Below are 15,358 nucleotides of genomic sequence, written 5' to 3'. Positions count from 1 at the left end.
AGCCCTCTTTTTGACTCGTGCAGTATACAGGTCCTCGATTGAAGGCAGGTTGGTAGTAATTGTTTTTTCTGCAGTCCTAATTATCCTTTGAAGTCTGTGTCTGTCCTGTTGGGTTGCAGAACCAAACCAGACAGTTATAGAGGTGCAGATGACAGACTCAATAATTCCTCTGTAGCTCCTTGGGCAGTTTGAGCTTTCTGATTGGCTCAGAAAGAACATTCTTTGTTGTGTTTTTTGATGGCGCTTTTGATGTTAGGTGTCCATTTTAGGTCTTGAGACCTGATAGAACCTAGAAATTTGAAGGTCTCTACTGTTGATAGTATGTTGTCTAATATTGTAAGAGATGGTAGTATGAGAGGGTTTCTCCTAAGGTCTACCACCATTTTTACGTTTTTGAGTGTGTTCAGTTCCAGATTGTTCTGGTCACAACAGGAGGCTAGTTGTTCAACTGCGGATTCATCGTTGTCTCAAATAGATTGGGCTTAAGGAAAATGACTGCCTAATGACACTTTGGCTTCCAATGAAATAGGGAGGGAGAAGGTTGAATTTGAAATTTGTAGCTAGAAATTTTGCTTCAACAAGTGAATAACAATGTATGGTTTGTGAGAGTACGAACTAACCATTACAAACAGCGTCGTTCCTCCCATTTTATTAATTATAGTATTGCCAAATTCTCTTTTTAAATTGTTTTAATGTTCCACAATTATTTTAGTGTTAAGGCTTTATATTCTTAATTTTTCTAAGCACACCTCTTCATTTAGTGACTTAGTTCCATTTTAACGACCAGGTTACTTAATATGTTTGTTAAGTGAACACATGACAAGGAAGAGAAAAGAAAGAGACTGCTGTCTCATTTAGATAAAATTCTCTTGTACAGTTATGCCAAAGTTACTCTTTCACTCTAGTGTGTGTTGTTAAGCACATGAAATTCAGTCATAAATGGGTGCATTGGTTGGAAAATGAATTATTTTTGTTTATCACTGTGATATTTGGAAAAGGTTACTAACCAAGGAAGTAGCAAGGAGTAGGTATATGGTCTTGTTTTTGGCTTGTATTTTTCTAAGTCATGGGTGTCAAACTCAATTTCATTGAGGACCGCATTAGGGTTGTGGTGGACTTTGAGGGGGGCGTGGTAGTGTGGTGGGACCATGGGGGCCGTGGCCAGTTCGACATCACTTGTGTTGGGGAACACCTGTGGGGGCCTGGGCAGGGCTGGGAGGGAACTTTCCTTCCTTCCTTTTCCTTTTCCTTCTTTTTCCTTCCCTCTCCCCTCTCCTTTCTTCTTCCTTCTGCTCTTTCCTTCTTTTTCCTTCTTTGCTCTCTTTCCCTTTCCCACTTTTTCTTTGTCTTTCCTCTTTCCCTTTCTCCTTTCCTGTCCCTTCGTGGATGTTCAAATGCAAAAGGGGAAACATTTCTCGATGCCTCCTTGCCTTGTGATTAAATGCCACTTTTACTAGTAGTTTGTGGCCCCTTAAAAGGCTGAAAACAAACCAAGCTCAGTTTATCCTGATCAGTTTATCCCGAGACACAGTACAGCAAAATTGTCAAAATGGTGGCTGTGATAGTTGATCAGAGCTCCTCTGTTCTTTATATGCAATAGCTTTAGTGTTTAGGAACAGAGCTAAGTTAGTTGCTTTTCTATTAATACATAATTCTTAAAAGGGCTCTCCTGTAGGGACCCTGCATGGTCTAAGGTCACCAACCTTTTTGGCACCAGGGACTGGTTTCATGGAAGACATTTTTTCCATGGACTGATGTGTGTATGTATGTGGTGTGTGTGTGTGTGTGTGTGTGTGTGAGAGAGAGAGAGAGAGAGAGAGAGGTATACAATTTGGAAAAGAGGCACAGACAGAAATGGTATATTAAATAGTGGGTGGGCCACACACGGAGTAAAATAAGTGTGGGATTGTTACTTAAGGACTGCCACCAGATGATTTTGCTCCAGTCCAGAGGAAAATCAGAATAAACACACAGGAAAGACTTCACTAGAAAGGACTTCCTTTTGCTCCAGGGGAAAATCAGAATAAAGACATGGAAAAGCCTTCACAGGAAGAAGCTTTTTTGTTCTGCTCTGGAAGCCTTCCAGCAAAACAAATTGAAGCCCAGCAGTCTTGGAAAAGGTGCAAATGAGAGGGATTCCCTTGGAGACACAGCACTTGCTTAAGAGAGGAAGGGTAGAGTCTCCCCTCCTCCATCTCCCATTCCAAGCTGGGTTGGAGCACGCTTGGCTTGGCTTGCAAACTTGGGGAGCTACACAAAGAAAGGAACCTGAGCCTTGTTGAGGTGCCAGGAGGCAGAGAGGAAGAAAGTGAGGAAAAAGGAGGAGGAGGAAAAAATAGCAAGAGGAAGTGCTGAGAAAACAATTAAAAAACCCAAAAGATACCAAACCAACTTGGCATAGCACAATGCCTCTTTGCAAACAAACCTGAACCATGCAGTCACCTCAGCTTGCAAAGGCTTGGAGCAAGCATGAAAACCCTTTAAGCACACACACACGCGCGCGCGCACACACACACACACAGACATCAAAGAAAACCACATAAAACAGGCAGGATGTAGTCAAAACACATGAGGCATCCTCAAGCATCAAAACAAAAGCAAAAAACTCCGGTTGAAGTGTAACGGAGCCCAGCTGTCTTGGAAAAGGTGCAAACAAGAGAGGGATTCCCTTGGAGATGCAGCAATTAAGGTGAAAAGTAGCTTCTCCCTGCCCCTATTTTCACTCAGAGAAAAAGGCATCCCCCCCCCCCACAAATACCTTGGGAGGGCCCCTCTCCAACAAAACTTTGGGAAAGCCCCCATTTTTAAGTTGGGCTGCTGCTTGGTTGTCTTGCAACCCTGGAGAGACGTGCCGATTTGGAGTTCCAGGAGAGGAGGACAATGGGGAAGAAGAGGAGGAGGAGGAGGAAGAAGAGGTAGGAGGCAGAAGCGCTGGCATCCTGGGTGAAAGCGAAGCACTCAGAACTTAGCCTGTGGGGCAAGACAGTCCCCGGGAACTCCAGGCTCCACACATGCTCACCTCCTTCTGGGCATGAACAAGAGGGCAGGGCTGGGGCAGCCCCCTGCTGACTCCAGAGCAGCGCCGTGGATCTAAAGCTGGGCACATATCAGCCCAGATAGTCACTACCATGTTGCAGTTCTGTGCCTGGTCGGCCTGGGTCAGGCCAGGCCGCCGTGGTCCAGTTCTTTGCCATTTCTAGGGCAGCCCTGTGGGCCAGATCTAACCACCTTGTGGGCCGGATCTGGCCTGTGGGCCTTGAGTTTTATACCTCTGTTCTAAGTCCCCTAGAGCTGTTAAAAGGGTAACATACAGGGGTGGGATTCAAATTTTTTAACAACTGGTTCTGTGGGCATGGCTTGGTGGTCATGTGACTGGGTAGTCATGGCTTGGCGGTCATGTTATTGGCTGGCTGTGGCCAACTCAATATCACTCACATCGAGGCACGCATCTCCTCGCCTGGCCTCTCATGACTGTGGGGATGCTGCAACAGTGTTAAGTGTGAAAAATGGTCATGTCACTTTTTTCAGTGCCATTGTAACTTTGAATGGTCACTCCACACAAGCAAAGTACCAGCAAAAGAGGGAAAAAAACCTCCAGAGACGTTCCTGAGACAGGAAGTCTAGTCCTGCCAACAATGTAATAAGGGTTAATGAAGAGGCAGTTTCTATAAGCAACACCAGAATGTTTCCTTCCTGCCTTCCTTACAGGATTAGGCCAGTAATTTCTTCCAACAACCGGTTCTCCAAACTGCTTAGAATGTTAACAACTGGTACTAGCGAATAGGTGCGAACTGGTAGAATCCCACCCCTGGTAACATAATAGTTTTCTAGATAAGGTTGATTGTCTCATCCAGCTCTTTGATTCTTCCCAGAAAGTTTCATATGTTCTGAGGCATTCCTGGCTGGAGGGGTGGGCAGGTGGGTGAGTTGTGAAATCTTTTTATCTAGGTTGTCGAAGAATGAGAGATGTGTAATGATAGAATGAAAATGTGAGGAGGAAGTTTCCTAAAGTGATGAAGCTTGAAACATTTCCTTTCAATAGACATTCAAAAACTAGATCTGTTTATGCATTCTTAAGGAAACTTATCAGAAAAATCCCAATTAAGGGCAAATTATAAATACCAAAAAGGCACAAAGGAACACTAACAATCACCCCGATGAATACTAATTTTTAAAGTAGATAAAAAGACCACTGCTATTTGTTCCAGGAGTAAATTCCTTTTAGTCCATGAATTTATTTTATTGTTGCCTAAACTTGCTATCTTTGAATCAGGAATGATTTTTGTATACTTCTACTAGAAGCAGGAATGTCTGACCAGCCAAATTTTAGCTGCTTAGAAACCCCTAAAATAGAAAATGGTAGAATTGATGCAGCATTTTTATTACTGCAGATTTTTGAAAAAGCAAATTATAATTATGTATGCTATTTTGACCAGCTTTATATTATTGGTGCTAGATTATAGGGATTGCAAGTGAAATTGCTTTGTTGAAGCCTCTCCAAAGGCAAGTGATGCAACTTGTTACACATTCTCCTGTCTGAAAATGAATACCCCCTAGTTTTAATTAAACATTCACCCTGAGGTGTAGATGAAAGCATTATTAATCACACCAAGAAGTGTGGGCAGGAAAATAAAATGTTGCAAGCAGTTTGCATAAGGGTAAGTTTCCTGGGCACTGTGAGGCCCACTCGGTCCTTCTTTTGCTTTCCACTCAGAAGGCAAGTTGAACAACGGAGTTGGCCAAGTAAATAAAAAGACATACAATACCTATTTTGCCTTTAAGACAGTGCTGTCAGGTCCCATAATTGGGCCTCTGAGAACATGTGAATAATACCAAGTGTTCTAAGCATTTAGGTAAAGCTTTTGGAGATTTATTATCTTAGCATTTGCTTAGAACAAGTAGGATTAGCCAGAAGGTGAAATAGCTAGGCATTGGAGATGTCGAATCAATCAGACTGAAGTAAATGAAACCCCTATATCTCCATATCAGTGTATGAATGGGTAGTGTTGAATTTCTTAGTAAAAATTGAGTTTCTTAATAAAACTTCAAACCCAGGTGATGCATATAATTTTACTGGACCATTCACACTGGCTTATGTTTTGGAAGGATATTTTTCCATACAATTTGGGTCCATTCGTTTTGTTTTCTGTGAGAGACTTCAGGCTTTGTGCTAAGCCTAAAATGGCTTGATGATGATTTGCTGGATTATTGTCTATTTGACTGGATTTACATGATATACTAAAGCCAGGGATGCAGAAAAAGCAACTTGGGGACCGGGCTGCGTATCTTTTATGGCTCCCAGATTTTCCTCTAGACTCTAAAATACATACATACATACATACCAAAATACATACATACATACATACCTTCCCCCTGTGATTCGTGGAAATGGGTTAAAGGGTCAAATGATTAAGTATTCTATAGCCTTAAAAACTTTTGGACCTCCTTCCCACATCCAGATGAGGAGTATGGTCTCAACATGCTGTGCAAAATCAGATACAATCCTCAAGCTGGTGGAAGTTAAATACTACATTCCTGTGTGGCTGTAATGTGACTTATTTGTGCCTGGCATAGATCAGTGTGTGAGCCTGGTTATACTGTATAAATGAAATGAAATAATAGATTGTCCAGATAAATATCTTGATTCTAGAATACAGCTTTTTCTTCACTATTTCCTAGAATGAGGCCATTGCAGTCAGTCTATCATAACTGAAAAATACTATATGCTGGTTTAAAAAAGACAGAAAAATGCTGAGAACTAATAACTTCATCTGAAATAGTTCAAGTTCAGTTTGATCTGCTATAGTTCAGGTCACAAAACAATGCACAGAGAGGCGTGTATTATCAATTTTTTCCCTTTCCATTCAGTTGTGTCAAATTCTCATAAACTGCCTGGACAAGTCTCTGTACTTTTCTGGCAAGATTTTTCAAAAATGGTTTGCCATAGCCTGCTTCCTAGGATGAGAGAAACTGACTAGCCAAGGTCAGCTGCTAGCTGTATGCCTAAGGCAAGACTAGAATTTAGTCTCCTGATATCTAGTTCTTAATCACTAAGTCAAACTGCCTATCATATTCTCAATATTTAAACATTAATATATGATTAGTCTACTGTCTTAGAAAAAGCCTAAAATAGGGTCGCTATTTTGTTGACAGTAAAGCACACAAGCAAACATAATATAAATGAATAGAAACTGGATATTGTTTATAATCTTCGATGCACAATAATAAATTTGGGAAATATGGTGATAATATAGAAAATATAGAAGCTCTGAAAGAAATATGTGGATTTAATATTCTGTGGCATTATGTGTTGCATAATTTTACACTTTTATAGAAGTTCTGTTTGTTTTGAAGTCTGCAAGTCATGCTAGATGTAGATTCTCAGATTTAAAGGCATGATCTGCTGCTGCACCATGCTTGGGGGCAGTAATTGGGAAAGTGAGCTGTTGCCTTTGTATATTGCTTTAGGCTTCCCATTGGCAAGGCATTTGATTGGCCACTGTGGAAAACAAGAGGCCAGTTCTATTAGGGGTTGTAATAGGCTGTTTCTTAGATTCTTAATCCAGGAGATAATCAAGAACCCGGGGGAATCCTACCAATCATAATTTCTTTCAAATGAGCTGTTTCCTTGGTGTTGTGTTTCTCACATTAAGTGTGCCATGAAGGTACTATTTAAATTAACAATCTGGTTCGATCATTTATATTATTTTGAAGCTGTTAGTACTTGTACTAATGTAGGCTTGGTTGCCCCATAATATGAATTTGTTAAAATACTATTCAATTCTATGTTTTATGATTATTAGAATAGTGGTGTACGTCTGAAGCTTGGTGTATCAGTAAAAACATCCACTCTGATACTGACCGGGCATATGTATAAGCTAAGATAGTCCAACCTGTTGCATGTTTACATTACATTGTAAGTCCCCAGAGTTGCATTGAATCTTGAGATGGTAGCATATAAATTTAATCAATAAACAAACAAACAAATACACAGATAGATAAATACCTAGGTAACATCTTTTTACCTAGAAAAGATGTTCTTTAAGGTCAATGCAGTTTACTCTCTGAAACAATAGTGGAGAGGATTATACCTATAAATCATTATATTAATACAATCCCATATGCTTTCACTGGAGAATAAATCCCAGTGAATCAGTACTGTGTTCATATCTGGGAATATAAAGCAACAATAAAGCAATTACGTTTCCTCTAAGTCTAAGAATTCTCTTTTGAATATTATTTATTTATTCATTTTGTATGACAGGTGACTCATGTATGGCAAGTAACTCTGGATGGTGAACAAAATAAATTTATTCATAAAATAAATTAAAAACAAATTGCTGTCATAATACAAAATTTAAAATGTACACAGTAGCTGAAGAGAATATTACAATCCATGATTGTTAAAACAAGCAGGAGATGAGACTCTCACACTTGGAGTCCCAGGCCCAGGCACTTAACCAGGTATTTAGGGCATTACAAAAGGCCAGCAGGGTTGGGTCTATGACAATTCGCCATGGCCAACTTGCCACAGCCAACTCATCATGGCTAACTCATCACAGCCAACTTACCACAGCCAACTTGCTACAGAACAACTCGCTATGGCCACAGGACAAATTGCTGCAGGACAAGACTTACACTAATATCAAAGAAATGGTGGAATAGAATCATTAAATAAAGGATGCAAAAGATGGGACAGAATGAAATGTGAAGGGCAAAAATTTAAATATTTGTTATTTATTTTAAATAATTAAATAGAATTGTTACATTGTCCCACAATGAGTTATCCTGCAGCGAGTTGGCCATGATGAGTTGGCTGCAACAAGTTGGTCATGGAGAGTTGTCCCATTCCTACAGGGATGGGGCCATCCTGATCTCCAGAGACAGAAAAAACATACCTCCTCTGTCCTGGTGGTTGGTGTTCATTTGCCAATGGAAGCTTGAGTATGACAAGGTAGAAAGAATTCTGTCCGAAGCCATGAAGGGTTTTAAAGGTGGCAACCAGCACCTTAAATTGCACCCAGAAGCACACTGGCAGCCAGTGCAACTCATAAAGTAGTGATGTTACATGGGCTTAGTACCCAACACCATTTATTACCTGTACAGCTGCATTCTGTACCAGCTGAAATTTTGAACACTTTTCAAGGGCAGCTCCATGTAGAGTGCATTGCAGTAATCCAGATTGTATTGCAAGCCACCCTTCCCTGCTAGATAATAGCGTGAGAAGTAATGAAGTCATTGTATCATAGGCATCATGACATCATCATGTAAATGAAGTGAATTACATAAATTGCATCATGCACTTATTTCCTCACCTGCAAATACCCACAGATGAGGTGTAAAGTAGGGGAATGTTTATTTTTCAAAACTTTATATTTCAAGCCAAATTTGGTTTGGGAGTTTTATACTGTTGCATGTTATTCTATATTTGTCAGTTGAAAAATACTATATTATTTTTATAATGTTAGATGCATCAAAGTGGGCCTGACCTCTAATGTCTGTATGGACAAATTCCTGACCTTTTTTTGTAGCTAAAATAAATCATTATGGATTTTATGGTATGTTATTGGTTTACTATGGAAACACATTTTAGCTTTTTCTAGTTATTTTTATCATTCCTTGTTTACCCAGATGTGGCACAGGTTGACATTTAAAGATTATTTTCATTAACTGCTGTACTTCTGCATTCTGAAGACGTGGGAAACTCCAAAATAAGCATTATATGAGTTAATGGTCTAAGGATTTTTGTTAGTTCATTCTGAATTACCTGTGACACTGTGATTATTTTTACAGCATTGTAATGCCATAAATAGAAAGCTATGGATTCAAACCAACAACTTAGTAATTGATAAATTTAGTCACAGCCCTATGGAATGCATTAAGTAATATTAATTCTTCTGGAGAAATCAAAATATTTTTCAAAGACTAAAGGCAGCTTTTTTGTAAGAAGCAAGATGTGTTAGTTTGGACCATGTAATAATACAAAAACTGAATTTGCTCTATTGCTTTTAAAATACTGTGGTTTGAGTTGTCTAATTTCATCTTGGATTGCTATTTAGATTTGCTGATTGCATCATTCTTCATACGTACAAACAGTAAATCTCTAGGGCAAAGCTGAATACTTTTCCTCTACCAACAGAGGTATAATAATGGTTTATTTAAAAGAAGTCTCCCTAAGATGCAGGTGCTGGAAAAAGATATGGTCTTGGGTGTGAAATCAGCCACTTTGATGGGTAGGAAACTGAATGAAATACCTGACTGTAAACAATTGTTTGTAATTTGGGTTGCTGCATTATACTGTACTTTCCCTTTGTGAGAATTTATTGTGAAATATGTTGAGAGACTTTCTTTGGAAAAAAAATCTACTTGACAAAAGAGACGTTGCTGAACTTCTTACCTGACTGTGGAATTGTATTTTCTTCCAGAAAACAGGGAAAATAATTCAGAGGAGGTCTAAATGTAAGAGAAGAAAAACAAACCTGTTCAGTGATCTCTGCACCTAACCGTGTTGCTTAGTTTTTGAAGTGGGCATTAACAGAGAGAAAAAGAAAGAAAAGAAAAGATGAGTGAACCTGCAGATGCTGCACGTGAAGGTCTAACCCTTTTCTCGCAGCACCAAGCCTGATGCTGAACAGTGAAAGCTGTTTCCAGGGATTATGCTGTGCATGCTTGTCTGCTTAGTAACAACCCATTTCCTCAAACAAGAGACTCTTAAGTGAACCACTTTAAAAAGAGAACAGGTAAGGAAACATGAGAAGTATTTTTTTTTTCTGAAGAAATTGTGCAGAGCTTGGGATCATAAGCCCTTAACATTACTGATCAGAGGAGCTGTCTTGTCAGTTACGATTTATTGCCTGGTTATTTTTCCAGACTTGCTTAAAGGTATGCTGATGAACTTTGAATAGCCATTCCAATAGGAAAGGTATTGATGGTTAAATAATATATAGATTTAAAAGGTAACAGCCATCAGGCACGTGGAGGGGGAGGAGAGTGGTGCATCTCTTCGGTGCTCAGGTTTAAAATTACCAAGTAATGGAAGTAGGTGATGCTCTGACTTTGAATAACTGAAGGGCAATTGTTCTCTCTCTGTGAGATAAAGACAGCAATGTACCAACCAAAAACTAGATGGAATAATATTTAGATAGCTGATCAAAAGGTAAAAGTTGGGGGGTATGTGTGTGTGTGAAAGAGAGAGAGGCAGAGGCAGAGAGGGAGAGAGAGAAGCTGATTAATGCACTAACTGCATATGTCTTGACTTTGCTTTATTATGTCTGCTATACTAGCAGTTATATTTGGAGTGCTGCTGCTGTTGCCATTGCTTCTTTTCTTACCTAAAAGGCCTGAAGGTCATAATCACCTGACTTGTCCTTGTCCAGAAGCTTTGTTGATTGGGAACGATAGACCAATTCAGATGTTTATTTGTTTAAACTATATCTTTGTACTGAACTTGTCACAATTTTGGGGGGGGATGAGGGCTCTTCCCCCTGTATCACGTTTGTACAGTACAAGCTTTCAAAGATCTGCCCATTGGTGAAATACATCTAACCTAATTTTGACACATAGCAATTCCAGGGACACCATTTCAGATACAGTTGTTAGGCAGAGACTAGTGCAAATTAGAGCATATTTCCATAGACTGCTTTTTAATTTGTTCTATTAAAATACAAGTCCCCACAAGGGCATTATGCATTTCTATTCTGCATCAGAACTCCAGCTGTCAGCACCAACGAATTGTACTGTAGAGCCGCCAGCTGTCAAGAAAAATAATCTTACTTAAATTGTTTTAGTTAAAAAACAAAGTTTAAATGGTTTAAAAAGGAAGCAAACATTGGAACAACTGATATATTTGCTAGGTCTTTTCTCCAATAAAGTCTAAAAATTTGTCCTAGTTATTCTGATTTTCAGATACTGTGCCTGCATGAATGTATAATAATGGTTTAGTAACACATTTGTATATTGATTTTATGTGTTTATAATGGCCACTTGATTTAATACAAGAAGTCACCAGAAAGAGTGACTTGTTTTGAGCAGAATAGAGAGGGGAAGGAGGTGCTGAATTTTCCTCTGCTAGGTTTTCTCCCCTGCATCTTTGCATTGTCCCCCCATGGAAGCGCATCAGCAAAAAGAAGTAAAGATATGACATCAATTTGCATAAAGTTTTCATATGCTAACTTAAATACATGATACACATATATATAATTTAATGTAAATATGTATTTATTTAAATAATTGAAATATGTTTTTATTTATTGCTTATCTATCCTGTTTTTCCTCTTAAGAGTCTTAGTCAGCTAACTTGGAGGTCCCCTCATAATAACAATCTTGTTAATACGTCTTTTACAAAGTGACTGGCCCAAAGTCACTAAATGAGCTCCATGAATAGTCACAGTATTTATTTATGATAATAAATCAGCATTTTTTTAAAAAAGCACAGATGCATTAATAACACACAGCTTGATTATGTTTGCATTAACATAATGAATGTTTTGCTTTATGTAGTTAATGTTATTTTATATCATGCTTGGCACAAATTCTCCTTTGTCCTTACATGGCTAGGGCAAACTATTACAGAGATATGTTTAAAAGGTGCAGTGTAACAAAATGTGTTGTATTGTTTCAGTCTTCCCAGATTCACACATGGAAGAATGGTCAGCCTGGGAAAATTTTGTTCAAAAATACAGAAGGGAGAGCTTTATGCCACTCTGTGGTTGAGTGGGGACTTGTATTTGGATTTCCCCAGTCTAAGTTCAACAAACTATTATGCTCAGTTAAGGTGCTGGACATAGAACAGTGGAAAAGGTACCGATTAAGTGAACTATAAATCTGTTCTGTGTCCTGCCCAAGTGATAAGTCCTGATGGGCAACTGAACAACCGCTGCTTTCCTCCTTTCAGTTCTTTAACCAAGACTGGCCTACTCTTTTACTTAGAGCAGGGGTCCCATTTGTGGACTGGCACCAGGCTGCGGCATGCCAAAAACTGGGCCGCACAAACCAAATGAAGCCCCATCCGTAAGATGCAGGCAGCACATGAAACCACACCCACTTTAGTCTGCAGAAACACCTCTCTCCATAAAACTGGTCCCTGGTGCCCAAAAGATTGGGGGCCACTGACTTAGAGGATACTTACAGTTAGTAGACTGATGCCTCTTTAATGTAATGTAATATAATGTAATTGCCCTTTGTAAAATAGGGATTATGGCACTTGTATCCTCATTCTTCTATTTTTGCTTGACAAATGGGTAGCTATATAAATAAACTAGCTCGATACCTGTGCTTCTCTAGGATATTATGTGGTCAGCTTAGTTTTTTGGGAGGAAAATAAGGAGGAAAAAAAATCTGCCTCTGCCTACCAGCATCCATTGGTATTCATCTGACTAATGTCCTGTTTGGAAACTGAAACAGTATTTAGTGTGTGAGCAAGAAGAAGACTCCAAGGAGCCTGGGCGTGGCTTAACTCAAGCGTTCTGTACTAAAGCTGCTTGGTGCTGTGAAACTAAAACTGAAACTCCTCTCCTCTGCTTGTGTTTTGTATTTGGAACAGATTTCTTTTTGTATGGGGAGGGAGAGTAGAACTCCTTAGCATCAGAGCGTGTTAATAATAATATACAAAATACTAATGCTCTGATGGTCATTTCAAAAAGTCCTTTCTTAGTGAGCACCTAGAAGCCAAGAGGAACATACGTACCAAATTTCAAGTTTGTAGGCTTTACGGTTCTAGAGATTTTGTGATGATGCATGAGAGGTGTTTCACTTTTATATATATCTAGATTAGTCAAATCAGTGGAGGTTTTCATTACTTAATTTTTATCTCTATCCTGAAATTTGATTTAGAACAATAAGTGAAGATGTCTATCATTTACTCTTAAGAAATTTCTCCCAGGCTTCTAGATTTGTACTAAATGTTTTTAAATACAAAAGGATTGATTTAGTTGATGCTTTTTATTTAAATTAATTTCAGAGTCATCATCACAGATGCTATAAGAATAATACGAAGCAAAAGCAATGAAAAAGCCAATTACTTCATACATAAAACTTATGGTAGTCAGAAAATAATTTCAATTTGCTATTTTGATTGTTATCTTTGTATAGTTTCCAGAATCTTCCATAAGGTATTCCTGCTACAATTTCACAGTTTGGTGAAATCTGTGCATAATCACTCAAAACAGTTATGAAATTAAAAAATAAGGCTCCAAGGCCATCAGATAAATTTGTTTTAAATGCTTATTTTGACTTGAAAGAATAATATAAATCAAATAAATATATAATGTGGAAAAATGATATTGTCCATATTATGTGAGTAGGTCAGTAACACAACATAATTGTCCTCATATTTCCTTTGTTTTCTTATTTACATTTGTTAAGTGATAAGGACATCTCCAAGTAATGCTACTACGAAAAACATCATAATACTGAAAATACATTTTAAAAAAGTAAGAATCCACTATCTTAAGAAATGTATTAATTTTAAATTTTAATACATTGACAAAATTTGGGTTTCAGTTAACTGTTTCATCTTTATTTACTTCCATATATTTTCTGAAAGAAATGAGATGCTATGTAAGAGCAAAATTTATCTATCTCTTATCCTTTCTTTAATGGATAGTGTGATATACCTGAACAAGGAAATCTTAGGTTTGCCTTTCTGCTCATTCATACATTTCAAGTAAAGTACAGCTTTCTTTCCTACTTTCATCACTTAGCCATTATTCTTGTTGTGAAAGAAATACTCCCATGTGAGTTTCCCTGAACTTTCTCTAGAAGAGCATGGAACAAATATGATGGTAGTGATGCATAATTTGAAAGAAAGACATTTAAAAACAAGTTCATGTTATGTGTAATTGAGGTATTATTGTTTTTTGGCTTAGCATGGTGTATAAATTCAACCATTCTGGTGTGATGTCATATATGAACTAGGCTACCATGATTTGTTCAATAAATCGTGATTTTAAAATCTTGGCTTGATTTTATGTAGCAATGCAGTTATTATACAGTAATACATTCAACAAGCAATCAGGGTCTGTACTAGCCAGGTACCTTTATTCTGTGTACGAAATTCTTCATAAATACTGAATTCTTAGGTGCATATATGATCATTTAAGATTTCAAGACAAATATGTAAAATGTGTTCAAATGTGATTTTCTGAATTGTGTTGATGGTTTTTTTTCCTTCTTTTTATGTAGGTAGCATCGATTTTGTACATGACTTCTATATTACTGTACCAAGGAATGTTGTATCATAGAAGATTTCTGTTATAGGAATTGTTGCCACAAAAAAGCCAGACATGGCAAGAGTAAGTATGGGGTATAGTTGTTTAATAAGTTGGTATGCCTCGTACAGATTAAGTAACTTCAGAGTTTTTATGCTTTAAGAATGGTACAAATTTGGATAAATAGTCCAGCTCCTGTTGATTGTTGGGGTTCTAAAAAGAAATTTTTATAAAAGAATCTGATTTAATCATTTCTTAATCCAAAAAATAAATTCTCAGGATTATTAGCGTAGATATCTTTAATTAAGTGTTCTTGACAGTATGTTTTTTTATTTTGAAAATTTAACACACTGTTGAATTGAATAATTTAATCAGTTATTATAGACCATGTGTTGCTTCTTCTTTAGTGGATTAAGTAATCTACTCTGTTTCAGTTTAACAAACTTTAAAGCCTAATATTTCATTATATAATAGGGATATGCCTGGGAGTTTCTATTCTTCATTGTAATAGTCTACTATGTTCTATCTACAAAATAGTTTTTGAATTCTGAGCATAGGTTGAATTCCATCAATGTTTTTTATTGTTGTTATTGGTCCATTTCCACTTTGAAGCAAAAGAAGGAGATACTCAGGGCATACATTTTTGTTGATCAGTAGTTGTGGTTTGAAAGAAGCAGTCATGTTTAAAAAGAAATGGTTAGTCCTGCTCAGCCATGAATTCCTTAATAAAATACATTTCATGTGTCTGCACATGTTATACAGGATGGGTTTTCATTGTTATCAGAGCTAAATAATGTAGAAGTTTTCAAATTTTTATGCTGCATCCACTGCTAAAATGTATTTATTTTATTTATTTGTTTGTTTGTCAAACATGTACAAGATAGTAGGTATAGGTATATACATAAACATAAACAAAGTAAGTTCAGATAAATGGGGACAATAAGACAGGGATGGTAGGCACACTGGTGCGCTTATGCCCGCCCCCTTTAGGGACCTCTTAAGAATGGGGTGAGGTCCATGGTAGACTGTTTGAGGTTGAAGCTGTGAGGGTTTGAGGCTGTAACAATGGAGTCGGGTAGAACATTCTAGGCATTGACCACTCTGTTGCTGAAGTCATATTTTCTGCAATCGAGTTTGAAGCGGTTTACCTT

The 15,358-nt window shown here is 37.8% G+C and overlaps 1 protein-coding gene across 5 annotated transcripts in view; it reads left to right on the top strand.

Moving 5' to 3' along the window:
- Positions 1 to 15,358, top strand: part of TRIM66 (tripartite motif containing 66) — a 55,550-nt gene that overhangs the window by 2,198 nt on the left and 37,994 nt on the right. The window contains exons 1-4 of one of the 5 annotated variants that reach the window (XM_087921060.1): positions 9,156 to 9,233; positions 9,426 to 9,740; positions 11,621 to 11,799; positions 14,182 to 14,291. In XM_087921060.1, the coding sequence (XP_087777186.1) occupies positions 14,283 to 14,291 (9 nt within the window). In that variant the 5' untranslated portion in view covers positions 9,156 to 9,233; positions 9,426 to 9,740; positions 11,621 to 11,799; positions 14,182 to 14,282. The other 4 variants (XM_087921059.1, XM_087921063.1, XM_087921062.1 and 1 more) reach the window with 4 other exon arrangements.

The sequence above is a fragment of the Pseudonaja textilis genome, chromosome 1 (genome assembly GCF_049901715.1).
Source record: "Pseudonaja textilis isolate UNSWEBS1 chromosome 1, rPseTex1.2, whole genome shotgun sequence".
In the NCBI taxonomy this organism is placed as follows: domain Eukaryota; kingdom Metazoa; phylum Chordata; class Lepidosauria; order Squamata; family Elapidae; genus Pseudonaja; species Pseudonaja textilis.
Note: the sequence above shows the minus strand (reverse complement) of the source record. Positions and strands in the feature narration are given on the sequence as shown.